Source organism: Callithrix jacchus, chromosome 9 (assembly GCF_049354715.1).
Source record: "Callithrix jacchus isolate 240 chromosome 9, calJac240_pri, whole genome shotgun sequence".
Classification (NCBI taxonomy): domain Eukaryota; kingdom Metazoa; phylum Chordata; class Mammalia; order Primates; family Cebidae; genus Callithrix; species Callithrix jacchus.
The window spans coordinates 20,806,280-20,825,197 of NC_133510.1; the positions used below are offsets into that span (position 1 = coordinate 20,806,280).

The following is an 18,918-nucleotide window of genomic DNA, read 5'->3' on the forward strand; positions in this document are numbered from 1 at the left end:
CCTAGTGATCCCCTGCTCCCGGGAGGTCACCATATTGATGCTGAACTTAGTGCAGACATTCAATCGGCATAGCGCACTACAGCCCAGAACTCCTGGGCTCAAGCGATCCTCCCACCTCAGCCTCCTGAGTAGCTGGGACTACAGGCACGCGCCACCGCACCTGGCTCTCTGGGGTGTTTCATCTGTAAAAGGGATGAGCGTCGTCTCTAACTCAGAATATATCATATTATTTAATATAATAAAGAAGATTATGCATCTTAAGCACTAACTTGAAATCTTGGCATACAGAAGAGTATTTTTTAAACCTGCTAAAAGGCCAGGCATGCTGACTGATGCCTGTAATCCCAGCACTTTGGCAGGCTGAGGTGGGCAGATTACCTGGGGTCAGGAGTTCAAGACCATCCTGGTCAACATGGTGAAACCCCGTCTCTACTAAAAATACAAATATTAGCTGGGCGTGGTGGTGTGTGCCTGTAATCCCAGCTACTAGGGAGGCTGGGAGGCAGAGGTTGCAGTGAGCCAAGACGGCGCCACTGCACTCCTGGGCAACAAGAGCAAAACTCCATCTCAAAAAAAAAAAAAAAAACCTGCTAATGCTCATTCCCTTGCATCTAAGGTTTTCCCCTTCTCTACCTTTGGATTTTCCTAGACCTTAAATGGGGCAGCTGCAGGGCATGGGTTGAGGGCTCTGGACTTCATACTGCTCTCTCAGTCCTGGGAAACCCTATAAAAATGGCTTAATCTATTCTTGCCTCTCTCTTCTCTTGATGGAAAGCCTTTGGATATCCGAATGAGGGGAAATAGTCCACTAGGACTTTGACACCAGAGATTTCACATCAGAGACAATGTATTGCCATCTGCCTCTTCCACAGGCCATGGTCACATTTGTCCTTGGCTATTGTAATGGCTCCCTGACCAGCCCTTCTTTTCTTTAGACTCTCCCAACTCATTTCCCTACAATGTATCCCACAGTTTGTCAGTGTGTTCAAAACCTCACTCAGGAGTGTCCGTGGGCTTCCCATTGCCCACTAAATCAACTGCCAACACCTTACCGTATGGCATTCTTGTGTTTTTGGTTCCTACTAGATTGTAAACTACTTCACAGCAAGATCTGACTGTTCATTCATTCAACAAATATTTATTGAGCACTTTCTTTGTGCCAGGCTCTGTTTTAGATGCTGGGAATCATCAGAGAACCAAACAAAAATCCCTGCCCCCATGGAGCTTACATTCTACCTAGGATATAGGACGGGTGGTGGAGATGATAAACTATAAAAATTAGAATAAATAAATAAATTATATGGTATGTTGGAAAGTGATACATGCCGTGAGTTTTAATTACTTTGGAACTCACTCACATACCTGCCTATAAAAGTACTCAAGTGGCTGGGCACGGTGGCTCACACCTATAATACCAGCACTTTGGGAGGCTGAGGCAGGTAGATTACCTGAGGTCAGGAGTTTGAGACCAGCCTGACCAACATGGTGAAACCCTGTCTCTACTACAAATACGAAAATTACCTGGATGTGGTGGCACTCACCTGTAATCCCAGCTGCTCAGGAGGCTGAGGCAGGAGAATCATTTGAACCCAAAGCCGGGAAGCGGAGGTGGCAGTAAGCTGAGATCACGCCACTGCACTCCATCTTGGGCAACAGATTGAGACTCTGTCTCAAAAAATAAAATGAAATAAAAAATGAAAGTACTCAAGTAGTTTTTAAAAATTATGTTTGATTCTGTTTGAATAGGGCAAAGTGCTGAGATTTTGGACTATGAGGTTTGGCGCTGCTGGTGCTCTCAGGACAGGAAGGGTGCAGGTCTTGAACCCGGAGGATGAAGAGAGATGGAGCGGGTGCTAATTACCACCCCTCTTCCACAGCCGCTAGAGGTAAGCGCAGTGCTCCAGGCTCCAGCCTCCACCTAGATGGAGAAAGGCCCGGATTTCATGGCTATCCTTGAGGAATCTGGGTCAGTTCTCTGATTTGGCCACCAGGGGTCATTTTACCCCTGTAAATCACCATCTGGAGCACTGGCATAAAGGCACACACAAAAGGCTACCCCGGACTAAACCACGGACACACACGGAGAAGAACCCTGACACTCTCACTCTCTCTTTCTCTCTCTCAATCATACGCACAGCGCGCGCGCGCGCGCACACACACACACACACACACACACACACAGATGAAAATACAATATTGAGACATAGGGACAGAAATGTTACGGGACGCACACAGGGCAAACACTCCCTCAGTAATGTCAAGGTCTGAAGAAGTACACAAGTACCAATTCTGCAGCCTCTCAGAGCCCCCAACTTGGGTAAAGAGGGAAGGAATAGTAGATGGCCCATTTCCTTTGCTTCCAGCTTGCTAAGAACGGACAGACCATTCCTGTCCTTCCATGTCACTCTTAACTTACCCATAAACTCTTCTCTCCTGGCTGTGGCACAATTCCCTTTTCCCTCACCTAGAGAAGTCCCATCCCCTTCCACTGAGTGTGTGACTAGTTCCACCCCCCAGTCTCCCACCCCAGTCGCAGGGCTGCTGCTCTGATATGCCCAGGGTAGTGTTCCATTGGATGCACTACTCCTAGGGCTGCAGATGAAGACTATCAGTAGTAATTAATTTGTTAGCCCTGCCCTCTCCCCACAGTAATAAAAAGCACTGTATATAATGCCCTGGGAAGAAGTTAGCCATGAACTCTAATACTTCAGGACAAGTATGGTTCTCAAAGCATGATGAGATCCAGGGACCAACCCTTCGAGGAAGTCCACGAGGTCAAGCTATTTTCATAATACTGCTACACAGGTGTTATCTGGCCCTTTCACTCTCATTGTCTCACAAGTATACTGTAGAGTTTTCCAGAGGTTTCATGAAGTGTGTGTGATGACATTATTGTTCTCGTGGCTAATGGAATGTGTGCTTGTGTATTTGTTTTAAAAAGGTATTTGCTTAGTTTCTAGTATGGCAAGCATCAAAACAACAAAATATAAGCAAAGCTCTTTGAGATCCTCAATTTCTAAGAGTGTAAAGGGGTCTAAGACCAAAAAGTTTGAGAACCAACGCTTTAGTAGGAAGAATTTTCTCCTTGCTCTGGACAAAGCAGAGAGAGACAGCATATTAAGGACCTAGAATGGAGGAGGCCCTGAAAAGGGGCATGGTGGAAGAAAGGTTAACCTAAAAAAGGGTTTGGACTTGAATTTTGGCAAGGGGGAAACAAGTCAGTTTTGCCCTGCTCCAACTGCCCCATGCTGGGTGCCAGGTCTAAACTGTCACAAGTCACTAAGTGAGAAAGAACCTAGTTCTGTCCCTATGGAACTCTGTGGTGAGTAGGGGAAGCCTAGGCAGAAATGAAAGTGGGCGGCACTCATGACCCTAGACAGCAGATGAACAGGCATCTCAGTAGCTTGGTCCATCCAACCCGGGGCTGTTCAGCTCTCAGGCCCCTGTGGTGGTTTAAATCCGGAATGCTCATTTTGTTCCATCTAATCAGCTTTTAGCAGTTTAATGCCCCGCCCACCAGTAGGCATTCTGTCCTCATCTGCCCTCTGCACCGGTGGGCTCTCTGCATCACTTCCCACCTCTGGAGAAGGGGTCCGCTGCGCGCTCACAGTATAAGGGGTCATTTCCAGCAGTACTGCCTTCCCCGGGCCCTGGCTTCCACACTTTGTACTCGTCTGCGTTCCTAAACTGGAGTTGCTACCCAAAGATCCAAAGCCCACCTTCTTGTGTGTACACCCTGAAAACCTCCCAGAATCAGAGGCGCCGGGGGTCGGGCACGGACCGCGCTATCGCATGATGTGCGTTCAGAGGGTCGAATCCTGGGGACACTGTGTGAAGGAAGACAGGGGGTGGGAATTGGAGGGTCGGAGCAGCCCCTGACTGGCGGCATCCAGCCTGGTGGCGTCGGTGGTGACGGACTGTTCGGCTTGCGCGAGCGCCTCCCGCGTCCCATTGGTGGCCAAGATCCTGGTCTGGTGCGGAGTGCCCAGGCCGCGCAGGGTGTTGCGGAAGCCCTCGGCGCTGAAGTAGTACACCAGCGGGTCCAGCACGCAGTTGGCTCCGGCCAGCAGCACCATCACCATCAGCACCCCGCGCACACGATCGCGGGCAGGGGCGCTGGCCGCCACCAGCTTGCTCCGCAGCAGCCCGTAGACCGCCAGCGTGGCGTTGTAGGGCACGAAGCACAGCAGGAAGATGACGAGGTTGGCCAGCAGGAGGCGCACCGTCTTCCGCCGCCTCTGGCTCCGCGTGGCGTCGGGGCGCGCCAGCGTCCAGAAGACGCGGCCCGACGAATAGACCACCGCAGCCAGGGGTAGCAGGAAGCCCAGCGACTCGGCCAGTAGCACGAGCGGCAGCAGCCCGCCCTTCCACAGCTCATCACTGAAACTTTCGAAGCATAGGCGCACCTCGAGGTCCCGATAGCGGCAGCGCGAAGGCCTGTGCACGCGGGCGGCGGGCACGGCGAACACCAGGATGAGCGCCCATACGCCCAGGCAGAGCAGCCGCGCCACGCGGGGCCGCCGCAGATGGCGCAGTCGCAGCGGGTGCACGATGGCGGCGTAGCGGTCCACGTTGATGAGCATCAGAAAGATGCAGCTGCCGTACATGTTCATCTGGAAGATGGCGCCCGCCGTCTGGCACAGGAGGTCAGGAAAGGGCCAGTGGTGCAGTGCGTAGTAGGAGACACGCACGGGCAGCGAGAGGGTGAAGAGCAGGTCGCTGGCCGCCAGGTTGCACATGTACACGCTCACCACCGAGTGCACGCGCAGCGCGCGCAGGAAGACCCAGAGGGCCAGCGCGTTGAGGGGGAGCCCGGCAGCCAGCACCAAGCTGTAGACCACCATATGCAGGCGGTGGGTAGATCGGTAGTCAGGACACTCGATAACAGAACTGTTGGTTGAGGTGTTTGCTGACATCGTGCCAAATGTGTAATGAGAGCTAGGTTGGGGATGCCATGGGGCACACCAGGGTCAGGGCATGGCATTCACCTCTGGGGCTGGGGCCTAGAGGCTGTAGAGAGATGGTCCCAAAACAAGCAGAGGCAGGGCATGGGAATGTGGACTATGGCTGCAGGGACAGAGGGCTGCCAAGTGGTGGGTGCGTTTGGTCACAGCTTCATCAGCAGTGGAAACCTGGGATAGGAAGGCAAGCCAGAAGTTACACAGAGACAGGGCTGCACACACAAATGTTTAGCGACACTGGCAGGCCTTCTGAGTCTTTTCTCAGCCTCAAGTCTGCCATTGGGTCAGAAGAGGTTCCTGCAGCAGGACTATATAGTACAGTGTTAAACTCCCAGGCTTGAAGGCAGGGACTCAGATGCCTAGGTTTAAATCTTGGCGTTGATAACTTGGCTAGTTGTGTGACTTCAGAAAAATTAATCTTGGCTGGGTGCAGTGGCTCACACCTGTAATCCTGGCACTTTGAGAGGCCAAGGCAGACCAATCGCTTGAACCTAGGAGTTGGGTACCAGCCTGGGCAACATGGCAAGACCCCGTCTCTACAAAAAAATACAGGGCCAGCTACGGTGGCTCACTCCTGTAATCCCAGCAGTTTGGGAGGCCGAGGTGGGTGGAACACCTGAGGTCAGGAGTTTGAAACCAGCCTGTCTCGAACAAATACAAAAATTAGCTGGGCATGGTGGTGCAGGCCTGTAATCCCAGCTACTCAGGAGGCTGAGGCAGGAGAATCACTTGAACTCTGGAGGGAGAGGTTGCAGTAAGCTGAGACCACGCCATTACACTCCAGCCTGGACAACAAAAGCAAAACTCTGTCTCAAAAAATAAAAATAAGTCCAGGCACGGTGGTTCACATCTGTAATCCCAGCGCTTTGGGAGGCCAAGGCAGGCAGGTCAGGAGTTTGAGACCACCCTGGCCAACATAGAGATGGCCAACCCCATCTTTACTAAAAATACAAAAATTAGCTGGGTATGGTGGCAGGCACCTGTAATCCCAGCTACTCAGGAGGCTGAGGCTGGGAGAATCGCTTGAACCGGGAGATAGAGGTTACAGTGAGCCGAGATTGCGTCATTGCACTCTAGCCTGGGCAATAGAACGAGAGTCGGTCTCGAAAATATATATATATATAAATATAAAAAAATTAGCTGGGCATGGTGGTGCACACCTGTAGTCCCAGCTACTTGGGAGGCTAAGAGGATCACTTGACCCCAGGGAGTGGGGTACACCACTGCACTTCTGCCTGGGTGACAGAGTGAGCCCCTGTCTCAAAAAAGAAAGAGGGCTAGGCCAAGCGTAGTGGCTCATGCCTGTAATCCAGCACTTTGGGAGGCCAAGGCAGGCAGATCATCTGAGATCAGGAGTTCCAGACCAATCTGGCCAACATGACAAAATCCTGCATCTACTAAAAATACACAAATTAGCTGGGCATGGAGGGACCCTTGTAATCCCAGCTACTTGGGAGGCTGAGGGATGAGAATTACTTGAATCCAGGAGGCAGAGTTTGCAGTAAGCCGAGATCACACCACTGCACTCCAGCCTTGGCGACAGAGTGAGACTCTGTTTCAAAAAATGAGAGAGAAAAAAGAGAGAATTTGTGAGGTTGTTTGGAGATTAAGATGGCGCATGTAGGCTGGGCGCAGTGGCTCATGCCTAATCCCAGCACTTTGGGAGGCCGAGGCAGGCGGATCACCTGATGTCAGGAGTTTGAGACCAGCCTGGCCAACATGGAGAAACCCCGTCTCTACTAGAAATACAAAAAAAATCAGCTAGGAAAAATTAGCCGGGTATTGTCGTGGTGGTTGCTTGTCATCCCAGCTACTCGGGAGGCTGAGGCAAGAGAATTGCTTAAACGGGGGAGTCGGAGGTTGCAGTGAGCCGAGATTGTGCCATTGCACTCCACGCTGGGTGACAGAGCAGGACTCCATCTCAAAAAAAAAAAAAAAAGAAAAGAAAAAGAAAGAAAGAAAGAGAGAAAAAGATGATGTGTGTAAAATGCTTAGGTTGCTGTTACTATCTCAAGATCTTTTCCTTCCTTCTTTACTTGCTTACTGAGCTTATAGAAGGTTCTAGGCATGTTCACAGCAGGGAACAAAACAAAAAGGCTTGGCTTCCACCTCCTTTGCATTCAGGAGGGAGGCAGATGATAAGCACAAATCAATAGGTTGTCTTATGGAGTACCTCCCTGGACCAGGTGCTAGGCTAGCTCCTCATTATCCAAAGAATAAAGTTCAAACTCCTGAGTACATGGGAGGCTGAGGCAGGAGAATCACTTGAACCTGGGAAGTGGAGGTTGCAGTGAACTGAGATCGCGGCACTGTACTCCACCCTGGGTGACAGAGTGAGACTCTGTCTCAGGCAAGGAAATAAATAAACAAACTCCCGAGTACTGAACAAAATCACAGCCTCACTCATTACATCCACCATTGCACCTATGTGGGCTGGATTTGTGGTCAAAGCAAACTGGGTTCAGCTTAATGGTTGGACTTCTCAGTTGCTTCATCTGTAAAATGGTAATAGTAATATACCAGTGCCCTCATAGGCTGATTGCACGCTAGTCTTGACCAGAGCCACGTGTGAATAAATTTGACTGCACAGTCTTCCTAGGCAGGGGAAGGTCCTGTGGGTTGAGTTTTGCCAGGTGCTCCCCCAGCAGGTCTAATCCCAGATGAGGCTCTGTGGTACTGGGGAGATGTTGGTTTGGTCGTGAGTGATCAAAGGGGACCCTAAGCCTAGAGATCACAGAGGTGAGGTGAGGAAGGGTACCACTGGTACTGACCAGGCTACCAGAGGGGAAACCGCAGCAGCTGCAGTCCTCAGGCAAAAACTGACAAAGGATGTGGTCAAGAGATGGAGGAGCCAGAGGAAAGGACAGTCTGAGGGGAAGCCACCTTCCTCAACACATAACGCCATAGAAGCTACCCCTCCACTTCAGCCCTGCGTACCTTCTATTTTGTGTGTGTATGGTAAAATATACATAACTGAACATTTATATATATATTTTTTGAGGCAGACTTTCCCTCTGTCACCCAGGCTATAGTGCAGTGGTAAGATCTTGGGTCACTGCAACCTCCGGCCTCCTGGGTTCAAGCAGTTCTCCTGCCCCTGCTTCCCGAGTAGCTGGGATTACGGGTATGTGCCACTACGCCTGGCTAATTTTTTTGTATTTTTAGTAGTGATAGGGTTTCACCATGTGGTCCAGGCTGGTTTCTAACTCCTAACCCCAGGTAATCAGGTATGAGCCACTGCATCTGGCCTATAATTTTTTTTTTTTAACATAGGGTCTTACTATGTTCGAGGCTGGTCTTGAACTCTTGGAATCAAATGATCCTCCTGCCTCAGCCTCCCAAGTAGCTGGGACTTACGGGCATGCACCACTGCACCCAGCTAACTTCATCATTTTAAAATGTAAAACGCAGTGTCATTCAGTACACTCACAGTGTTGTGGGCGAGCGTGGTGACTCACGCCTATAATTCCAGCAGTTTGGGAGGCTGAGGAGGGCAGATCATCTAAGGTCAAGAGTTCAAGATCAGCCTGGACAACATGGTGAAACCACACCCTGCTTGCAATTTCATTTTTATAGCTGAATAATGTATTTCATTGGATAATATTTTGCTCATCCATTTCTGTCAGTGAATACTTGGGTTTTTAGCTCTAGGCTATTGTGAAGAATACCACTGTGAATATGAGTGTCTAGATGTCCTCTTAGGGAGAGAAGCTGTCTCTGAGACCCTGAGCAACTATCCCAAGACACTGAGCTTACTCCTTTCAAAAGGAACTGTTAGGGCTGGATGTGGTGGCTCATGCCTGTAATCCCAACACTTTGGGAGGCCGAGGCAGGTGGATCACCTGAGGTCAGGAGTTGGAGACCAGTCTGACCAACAGGGAGAAACCCCGTCTCTACTGAAAATGCAAAATTAGCCAGGCATGGTGGTACATGCCTGTAATCCCAGCTACTCAGGAGGCTGAGGCAGGAGAATCACTTGAACCCAGTAGGCGGAGGTTGCCGTGAGGCTAGATCACACCATTGCACTCCAGTCTGAGCAACAAGAATGAAACCACGCACACACACACACAGACACACACGAACTGTTTAAATAGTTGCAAGAAAATAAGTCATAAACCTGACTATAACAAGTTTGGTTTTGGTTTTTTTTTTTTTTTGAGACAGGGTCTCATTCGTGGTCCAGGCTGGAATGCAGTGGTTTGATCTCGGCCCACTGCAGTCTTGACCTCCCAGATTCAAGTGATCTTTCTATCTCAGCCTCTGAATAGTTGGACCTACAGGCATGTACCACCATGCCTGGCTAATTTTTAAGTTTTTGTAGACGGCTAGGTGCAGTGACTCATGCCTGTGATCCTAGCACTTTGGGAGGCTGAGGTGGGTGGATCACTTAAGGTCAGGAGTTTGAAACCGGCCTAGCCAACATGGTGAAACAGCGTCTTTACTAAAAATACAAAAAAATTAGCCAGGCATGGTGGCAGGCACTTGTAATCCCAGCTACTCAGGAGACTGAGGCAGGAGAATCGCTGAACCCAGGATGCAGAGGTTGCAGTGAGCTCTGATTGTGCCGCTGCACTTCAGCCTGGGTGACAGAGCAAGACTCCATCTAAAAAAAAAAAAGGAAAATTTTTTTTTTGTAGAAACAGGTCTGACTGCGTTGCCCAGGCTGGTCTTGAACTGGGCTCAAGCAATCCTTTTGTGTTGGCCTCTGAAAGTCCTAGGCTTACAGGCGTGAGCCACTGTACCTGGCTGCAAGTTTTACTTGTATTTGGTTTTATTCTTCCTCCGACCACCACCACCAGCAGTTTGAGACTTGTAAGAAATAGAGTAAAACAATTAAAGGGAATAAAGAAATACTTCTTGCAAAATACCAATCTCAGCAACGAAAATAAACACCAAATGGGACTTAAACAGGCTGAAAAGCAAGTAAAAGCAGGCTCATTTCTGCCACACTCCCCTGCCCCACTCTCCTTTGCTCCAGGCACACCCAACTAACACTAATTGTGGAGATGCCTTCTGTTTTCAGCACTCTGCCTTTGCATATGCTGTTTCTTCAACTTGGAACGCCCTGCCTCCCATTCTCTAACTGGCAAGCTTAGTCTTTTTTCATGGCTCTCAAAGCCTTCCCTGACTGTCCCCCACACACAGCAGATGTGATACCTTCACTTATCTCCCTCTGCAACAGTGCACTGGTTTATCAGAGCTCTCCCCACAAGTATAGTAGTCAGCTGTTCCTGGTCGGCCCCTCCCATTAGACTGTGAGCTCTTAGAGGGAGGGGCTGTGGACTGTGGCTTATTAATCTGTGCATTCCCAGCACCTACCTCTGTAAATGTTAAAAATAATAGCTATCATGGCCGGGCAGAGTGGCTCACGCCTGTAATCCCAGCACTTTGGGAGGCCGAGGTGGGTGGATCACGAGGTCAGGAGTTTGAGACCAGCCTGGCCAACATGATGAAACTCCGTCTCAACTAAAAAATACAAATATTAGCTGGATGTGGTGGTGCATGCCTGCAATCCCAGCTGTTTAGGAGGCTGAGGCAGGAGAATTGCTTGAACCAGGGAGGCAGAGATTGCAGTGAGCTGAGATCATGCCACTGGACTCCAGCCCGGGTGACAGAGCGAGACTCTGTCTCGAAAAAAAATTAAAATAATAGCTATCATTTACTGATCATCACCATATCGTAATTTGTGTACATAATCTCCAGCCTTTCCAACAGTCTGTTGAGGTAGGTGTTTATCCTCATTTTAAAAGGAAAAGAATCAGAAGCATAAGAGCTTGGCACCAAGGAGTGAAGTCAGAATTTAAACCCAGGACGGCCTAGCTCCAAAATCCAAATTGTATGATGCTGCTTCCAGCAAGAGCAATGGATGGATGCTGCAGAGAGCACCTGGTCTTTTATAGTTGCCTCTATGAAATCTGTGCCCATAGGTACATCATTTCACTTCCTCATTTGTCCAATGGAAGTGTATAAAATGGGTTATTTGAAGTGGGTTATTACAAAGAACCCACTTTGTAATACCTACTTCACCTCGCCCAGCCAGGAAATGGTCTTTTACTGAGTTGTACATTTGGACAAGAAAGAGTGTGATAAGAAGTGGTAGATGGGCTGGGTGCAGGGGCTAATGCCTGTAATCCCAACACTTTGGGAGGGCAAGGTGGGCGGATCACCTGAGGTTGGGAGTTCGAAACCAGCCTCAACAAAATGAGGCTGGTTCTCTCCTCAGGGTGAAACCCCGTCTCTACTAAAAATACAAAATGAGCTGGGTGTGGTGGTGCATGCCTGTAATGTCAGCTACTAGGGAGGCTGTGTCAGGAGAATCACCTGAACCTGGGAGGTGGAGGTTGTGGTGAGCCAAGATCGCACCATTGCACTCCAGCCTGGGCAACAAGAGTGAAACTCCATCTCAAAAAAAGAAAAAGAAAAAAGGGCGTGGTGGCTCATGCCTGTAATCCTAGTACTTTGGGAGGGCGAGGCGGGTGATCACAAGGTCAGGAGTTGGAGATCAGCCTGGCCAACATGGTGAAACCCCGTCTCTACTAAAAATACAAAAATTAGCTGGGTGTACTGGCATGCACCTGTAATCCCTGCTACTCAGGAGGCTGAGGCAGGAGAATCGCTAGAACCCGGGAGACAGAGGTTGCAGTGAGCTAAGATTGGGCCACTACACTCAGGCAACAGAGACTCCATCTCAAAAAACAACCAACCAAAAAACCACTTCCCTTAAAAGATCTGTTTGAAAACAGCTTGCACTAAGATTTCAATAACATTTACACTATAATTACAGTATCACTTGATCATTCTTAACCATTGCTTGGAGAACCAGTAGATCCTTCCAATTAGGAAGCATATACTAGACACTGAATGAGTGGATGGATTATTTTTCAAGAACCTCAAGTCTTTCTTTCTTCCTTTTTTTTTTTTTAATTTGAGATGGAGTGTCTCTCTTTCTCTCTCTTTCTCTCTCTCTTCTCTTCTCTCTCTCTCTCTCTTCTCTCTCTCTCTCTTCTCTCTCTCTCTCTCTCTTCCCTCCCTCTCTCTCTCTCTCTCTTCCCTCTCTCTCTCTCTCTCTCTTCCCTCTCTCTCTCTCTCTCTCTCTTCTCTCTCTCTCTTCTCTCTCTCTCTCCTCTCTCTCTCTCTCTTCTCTCTCTCTCTCTCTCTCTCTCTCTCTCTCTCTCTCTCTCTCTCTTTCTCTTGCCCAGGCTGGAGTGCAGTGGTATAATCTCAGCTCATAGCAACCTCTGCCTCTCGGGTTCAAGCGATTCTCCTGCTTCAGTCTCCCGAGTAATTGGGATTACAGGTGCCCACCACCATGCCCAGCTAATTATTTTTGTAGAGAAGACTGGGTTTCCCCGTGTGTGTCAGGCTGGTCTCGAACTACTGACCTCAGGTGATTCGCCAGCCTTGGCCTCCCAAAGTGCTAGGATTATAACTGTGAGCCACCACACCTGGCCAATCTCAAGTCTTTTTTTTTTTAAACCTCTCAGTACAGTCATATCTCAGATCTTTCTGTTGAAAAAGTTACAATAGACCAAGATGTATTCATTGAGCAGCTATTTAAAGGTAAAGTTAGGCCAAGTGGTGACACACACCTGTAATCCCAGCACTTTGGGAGGCCAAGGCAGGCAGATCACTTGAGGTCAGGCATTTGACACCAGCCTGGCCAACATGGCAAAACCTCGTCTCTACTAAAAATACAAAAATTACCTGCGCATGGTGGCAGGCACTTGTAATCCCAGCTACTCATGAGGCTGAGGCAGGAGAATCGCTTGCACCCAGGAGGCAGAGGTTGCAGTGAGCCGAGATTGCGCCACTGCACTCCTGCCTGGGTAACAAGAACAAAACTCCGTCTCAAAAAAACATAAATAAATAAATATAAAGGTAAAATTAAGAATTTTTTAGCAAAGGAAATGGCTGTGCTCTCTCATTACTCTATTCCGAAGGGAAGAAGTTCTTGGGTTTCTTTTTTTTTTTTTTTTTTTTTTTGAGACAGTCTCACTTTGGAGGCTGGAGTGCAGTAGCACAATCACTGCAACCTCTGCCTCCTGGGTTCAATCAGTTCTTGTGGCAGCCACTTGAGTAGCTGGGATTTAAGTCTCACACCACCACATCTGCCTAATTTTTGTTTTTGGTAGAAACAAGGTTTTACCATGTTGGCCAAGCTAGGTTAGTGTTGAACTACTGACCCTAAATGATTCGCCTGCCTCGGCCTTCCAGATTTCTAGGTGCTGGGACTACATGTATTATCCACTGAACCCAGCCTATCTTTTTTTTTTTTTTGAGACTCAATCTCGCTCTGTTGCAGCGGAGTGCAGCGGCATGATCTCACTGCAACCTCCACCTCCCGGGTTCAAGCAGTTCTTCCGTCTCAGCTTCCTGAGTAGCTGGGACTATAGGTATGTACCACCGTGCCTGGCTAATTTTTGTATTTTCAGTAGAGAAGGGTTTTCCCATATTGGTCAGGGTGGTATTGAACTCTGACCTTGGGTGATCCACCCGCCTCAGCCTCTCAAAGTGGTGAGATTACAGGCATGAGTCACTGCACCCAGCCCCAGCCCATCTTGGATTTCTTTTATTTTTGAGATGGAGTCTTGCTCTGTCACCGGGCTGGAGTGCAGTGGTGCCATCCCAGCTCACTGCAACTTCCATTTTCTGGTTTCAAGCAATTCTTCCTCAGCCTCCCGGGTAGCTGGGACTACAGGCACACACCACCACGCCCGGCTAATTGTTTGTATTTTTAGTAGAAACGGGGTTTCACCTTGTTGGCCAGGATGGTCTCGATCTCTTGACCTTGTGATTTGCCCGCCTTGGCCTCCCAAAGTGCTGGGACTACAGGCATGAACCACTGCACCCGGTTGGGTTTCTTTTTTTCATTTGTTTGTTTTTGAGATAGAGTCTTACTTTCACCAGGCTGGAGTACAGTGGTGCAATCTCAGCTGACTGCAACCTCCGACTCCCTGGTTCACGCGATTCATCTGCCTTAGCTGGGATTACAGGCATGTGCAATTATGCCCAGCTAATTTTTGCATTTTTAGTAGAGACGGGGTTTCACCGTATTGGCTGGGATGGTCTCGAGCTCCTGACCTCGTGATCCACCCGCCTTGGCCTCCCAAAGTGCTGGGATTACAGGGTAAGCCACCGCGCCCAGCCTGGGTTTCTTTCTAAAGGAGTCTGGTTGTCAAAAAGCACCTCTTTCTGACAGTCACACGGAATGGCCCAAGCTGAGCATTGAGAGCCTCCAGGCCCCTGGCCTGGTCCCATCCCACACTCCTGCTTCCCCAAGCCCGGGGGCCCCTTCAGGAGTTGAATGGGCACAGTGCCAGGCCAGCTGGTGAAGATGGAAAAAACCGCCAAAAAGGAGGCTAACAGGAAGTGGAAGGAGGGAAACTAGGTGTGGGGGAAGGGCAGCCCAGACCCTCTCCCCCCAAATCCTGCCTTGAAGAAGAGGTCAGGCTGTGGGAGAGATGCAGGAATCAAAGAAACGGCAACCGCCCCAGCAAAGAAGGAACCCAGGGAGGAGGGACACAGAGGTGGCCTCAGCCTCCCGAGTAGCCTCAGAAACGTCGGCACCCACTGATGTCAGGTAAGTATACCACTCACTACACATGTGCATGCACAGACACAGACATATACACACGCTAAGAGATGTGCACACAAGATCCCTGGTAACATACAAATTGGTGTCTATACACATCCTGTAATGTACAAGTATGTGCACAGACAACTGGGCTGGGGAGGAAGAGAAAGAAGCCCCTTCCTTAAGGACAGTACCCTTACATAGACATAGAACTAGGAGGCTTCACAGGCACAGCAGGTCTCAACCCCAGGGGAATCAGGGGCAAAGAGACCACCATACGCACAGAGGCCCCGGGACTGCTCCTTCCGTATCACCCACCCCAACTCCACTCACACACACCAGAGTGTGTGCAGCCACCTTCCTGCTCCCTGGGTCTCTGTCCTTCAGCTTCCCATGTACATATCCGGGGACCAGCTTCCTTACCTCCTCAGGGCCTCTGGGATCTGTCCCATTGCCCTCTGAGCTGGGCTGGGCACTGCTTTTTGCTGAGATAAGCCAGAGGGGCAGGGCTATTTTCTGCCAGAGGCAGGAAGTGAGAACAAGAGTGTAAAAGTGAGCAGGAGGCAAAATGGTGATCATTCCCTCACTCCTCCACACACACCTTGCCCTGGTTTCCAGCCTCTCTGGCAGCAGACTAATGATGTCGAGGGGAGCTGAAGAGAAAGCACCAGGGGGTTGGGGACAATGAGAAAGGTGTGGGGGGGAGGGGAATGCCCAGTTCCTCCCATCTGCCTCTCCTGCCTTACCAACCTCCCCACAAGCACCACATGCCTTGCTCTGTCTTTGCCTCCTCTTTCAAATAATTCACATCATGGGTCTCCGGACTCCAATTCCTTAGGGTCAGAGGTCTGAAAAGAAGGATTCTCACATCTTCCCATCCTCCTGGCTCCCGAGGATCAGCTCTGGAATAGCCCCATCCTCCTTTTAGAGTCTCGTGGCCCATCAGTGTCTCAGCCCCGACACAGGAAGTCCCTCTTTAGAGTGTGCCCTAACCCACTTGCTGAATTAGCGAAGCCTACTTCCTCTGCCTCTGTGTTCAGGCAGCGTTGGGAGGATGCACCCCTTCCCCACAGTCAGGCGTCATCATGAAGACTCCTCAGTATCTCTATATCCAGGCCCTCCAAACAGATGCCAGCTGTGCTGAGCCTTCAGCAGAAGCTTAGCTCCGTCTAAAGCCTTTGTGAAAAGCTCTGTCCCAGAGTTGTTTGGGGGCACAAATGAATCCTGTTCTTCCATTTATCCTGTGCCTGAGGGGCAGGGATGAGATGGAAGACTAGATGGAACCGGAGGATGAACCCTCATCCTAGAGGTTTGGGGACAGTACAACGTCCCCAGGGTGAGTGGGGAGGCCTCCTTCTGCCCCGGGGCCACATTCTTCCTCAGAGAGGAGTCACTGAAGCCAACACATCTTCCCTCCTCCTTGGCCCAGGCCTGCCTGCTTCTCCAGCCAAAATTTCTGCTCCCACCTCTCCCCACCCTTCCCTACTGAAGCCTGTCTCTTCCTGCATTTTCAGCATCATCTTTGGCCCTGGCTTCCCCTCCCTGCGTATTCTGATCTCATCAGTCCTGACATTCGCATGGGAAAAGGCAGAAAGCAAAGGTAGTCTACAGCTCAATAACTAGTTTCCCCAATGTGCGGATAACACCTCGCCATTGTGCCTCTCCCCTCACCCTGCTTTTAAGAGGTGGAAAAGCAAGAAAGTCAGTCCCAACCAAGAGAAGCCATGGAGGCAGGCCCAGCCACCTGACGTGTGCTCTGAGGCGGTCTGTGTGCAGCTGACCCTCGCTTGTAGCCTGGCAGGTCCTGCCTCCTCAGGAAATCCACTGGAGCCTGTGGGCCTTGCTGACCTCACTTGACCTTAGTGTGCACTAGCTTCAGCCCTCACCCCACCTGCCACCTCCTTCTCTTGGGTTTTGTTTTGTTTTTTGAGATGCAGTCTGTTACCTAGGCTGGAGTGCAATGACACAATCTCAGCTGACTGCAACCTCTGCCTCCCGGGTTCAAGCGATTCTCCTGTCTCAGCCTCCTGAATAGCTGGGACTACAGTCACCTGCCACCACACCCAGCTAATTTTTGTATTTTTAGTAGAGGTGGGGTTTCACCATGTTGCCCAGGCTGGTCTTGAACGCCTGACCTCGTGATCAGCCAGCCTCGGCCTCCCAAAGTGCTAGGAGTACAGGTGTGAGCCACCACTCCTGGCCATTTTTCTGGGCTTTTAAAAAATGCCCCTGGGCATAAAATATCTCTGTTGGCAGGTGTCTCTTGGGGTATGCACTGGGGACAGCAGAGTGGAGAGAGCAGATGGCATCAGACAGATGGAGTTGGACTCTAGTGCCTCTGGGTGACCGGGAGGTGAGGTTTACACATACCACATGGGAGTAAGTTTCTGTCTCACCTTAATCCCTGCCTCCATGTCCACCTAGGTCTACAACTTTAGCTCACCCTAAAAGGAGGATTTCTGCTGGCCTGGGCAACAGAAATATTTCTACAAAATATTTCAAATACTAGCAGAGGCCGGGCACAGTGGCTCGTGCCTGTAATCCCAGCATTTTGGGAGGTTGAGGTGAGTGGATCACGAGGTCAGGAATTCAAGACCAGCCTGGCCAAGATTTTGAAACCCTGTCTGTACTAAAAATACAAAAATTAGCCAGGCGTGGTGGTGCATGCCTGTAATCCCAGCTACTTGGGTGGCTGAGGCAGAGAATAAGTTGAACCCAGGAGGCGGAGGTTGCAGTGAGCCGAGAGTATGCAACTGCACTCCATCCTGGGCAACCGAGCGAGACTCTGTCAAAAAGAAAGGAAAGGAAAGGGGAAAAAGGAGGCGTTCTGGAGATACGATCTGGTGGGGGTCCCCTATTTGTCATGGGGCCCCACGACCACAGGTAATAGGTAGGCCCCATCCTCATCATGTGATACAAAGGTGTCATAAAGCCCCGCTGACCTCCAGTTATGTCCCTGCCTCCAAAAGTCCATCCCCTCAAGCCACAATCTGTCAGAGCCATAGGGACATCAAAGAGCATAATTCTAATCCCCTTATAGAGATGCACCCTTTGGGTTAAGGCAGCACTTCCCGAAGACCCCATCACAGTACATCTTGGCTAGTTGGGAAGGATAACACTGAGAACACATCTGTGCTAGTCAACCCATTCGTGAGTTTGATTAGATTAGCTCATTGTCATCTGCTGGGCCCTGGGGGGTGAGCGATGTAGGGGTTGAGGTTTAACTGGGAGAGGGAAAAGGGTGTAAACAGTTCCCAGAGGGTCCTCCCCGGAGGCCCAGGGTTCAGCACCACAGTGGGGGCCTAGAGGGGAAAGGGAAGGACACAGACTCTGTGAGACGACCCAGAGTAGGGGCTTCAAGTGTCAGAGAGGCACCCCCGGGGTACAGCAGGCATGTTAGCTGTTTGTCCAGCTCCATCTGAAAAGATCTGTCTACTTGAAACAGCTCCTTTCGGCTTTTTACTCTGTTCAGCAGGGTTTTCCAAGGCCCATGCCCACACTCATCTCTGTCCCCCACCCATGTCCCCCATTTCTATAGGAGGGGTGCTGCCCCTTGTGCTCCCTGTGCAGTTCCCCCATACCTGTGCTCCTTGTTGCTCTGCGCTGCCCCAAGCTGGCTTCCGCTGCCTGCTCTGAGCTGGGCTGGTAGGACCTGCTCCTGGGGCGGATGGGGACACACCCACTTCAGCAGATCTCAGCACATCCCTCCCAGCTCAGGCACTCACCCAACCCCACAGGGGCCAAGGAGAGAGTGAAGAGGAAGCATTGCCCTCAGAGGCTTCACAGACTGGTCAGAGAAGAAACCCCAGCAGCTAAGGACACTTAATCCAGCCCTGACTCTTGCCGACTAAGAACTCCCCCCTACCTGTCATTCAGATATTCCTGCTGTGTCTGGGAACTCTTCCTGGCACACCCACCATCGGTTGCCAGATGACTAACCCCCCAGCCTCTCGCTGTCCTCACCGGTTCCCCCTGGGTGTTTCTCTTCCTCTCTTCCTTTCCTGGGTCTGCCAGGTGGTTTAGCCCATGCCACTCGTGGCTTGTGCCTCATCCTGCCTGGGGCCCTCTGCGTGCCAGCACTCTGCTAGACTCTGCCTCCCACTGAGCACACTTGGCTCCTGCATCCAGAAGCCACCAGGCTGGACGGTTCCTCTTTGCTTAGGTCTGTTTCCCTTTGGCCCCTTGTCTTGTGTCCTTGGGCCAGAGGACACAGAGATGAGGGGCCCCGTGAGCATGGGGCCAGGTATGTTATCCATGCTTAATAAACAAGTTCAAGTCTTTTGGTGGTAGGTGGAAAGGGGACTGTGGTGAAATGAGTTTGGGAAGCACTAGGTTAAACAGGTTTCTCTATTATGGAACTCTGGAGGGCCTCTAACATGCTGT

At 50.4% G+C, this 18,918-nt stretch overlaps 1 protein-coding gene across 3 annotated transcripts; it reads right to left on the reverse strand.

Moving 5' to 3' along the window:
* Positions 1 to 1,121: 1,121 nt before the first annotated feature.
* On the reverse strand, positions 1,122 to 18,638 carry LPAR5 (lysophosphatidic acid receptor 5). Of its 3 annotated transcripts, none has more exons than XM_035255556.3 (2): positions 18,499 to 18,638; positions 1,122 to 5,132 (listed from the first exon to the last, which is right to left on the reverse strand). In XM_035255556.3, exon 2 carries the CDS (start codon positions 4,914 to 4,916, stop codon positions 3,804 to 3,806), a length of 1,113 nt encoding a protein of 370 aa, XP_035111447.1. In that variant the 5' UTR covers positions 4,917 to 5,132; positions 18,499 to 18,638; the 3' UTR covers positions 1,122 to 3,803. The 3 variants fall into 3 exon arrangements, with proteins under 3 accessions (XP_035111447.1, XP_009001723.1, XP_009001724.1); XM_009003475.6 differs by lacking the exon at positions 18,499 to 18,638 and adding an exon at positions 18,117 to 18,169; XM_009003476.6 differs by lacking the exon at positions 18,499 to 18,638 and adding an exon at positions 14,959 to 15,022.
* Between the last annotated feature and the right edge of the window lie 280 nt (positions 18,639 to 18,918).

Bases quoted from the DNA above. Each gene is read 5' to 3' on its own strand.
- LPAR5 (XM_035255556.3), bottom strand. From the start codon at position 4,916: ATGTCAGCAAACACCTCAACCAACAGTTCTGTTATCGAGTGTCCTGAC.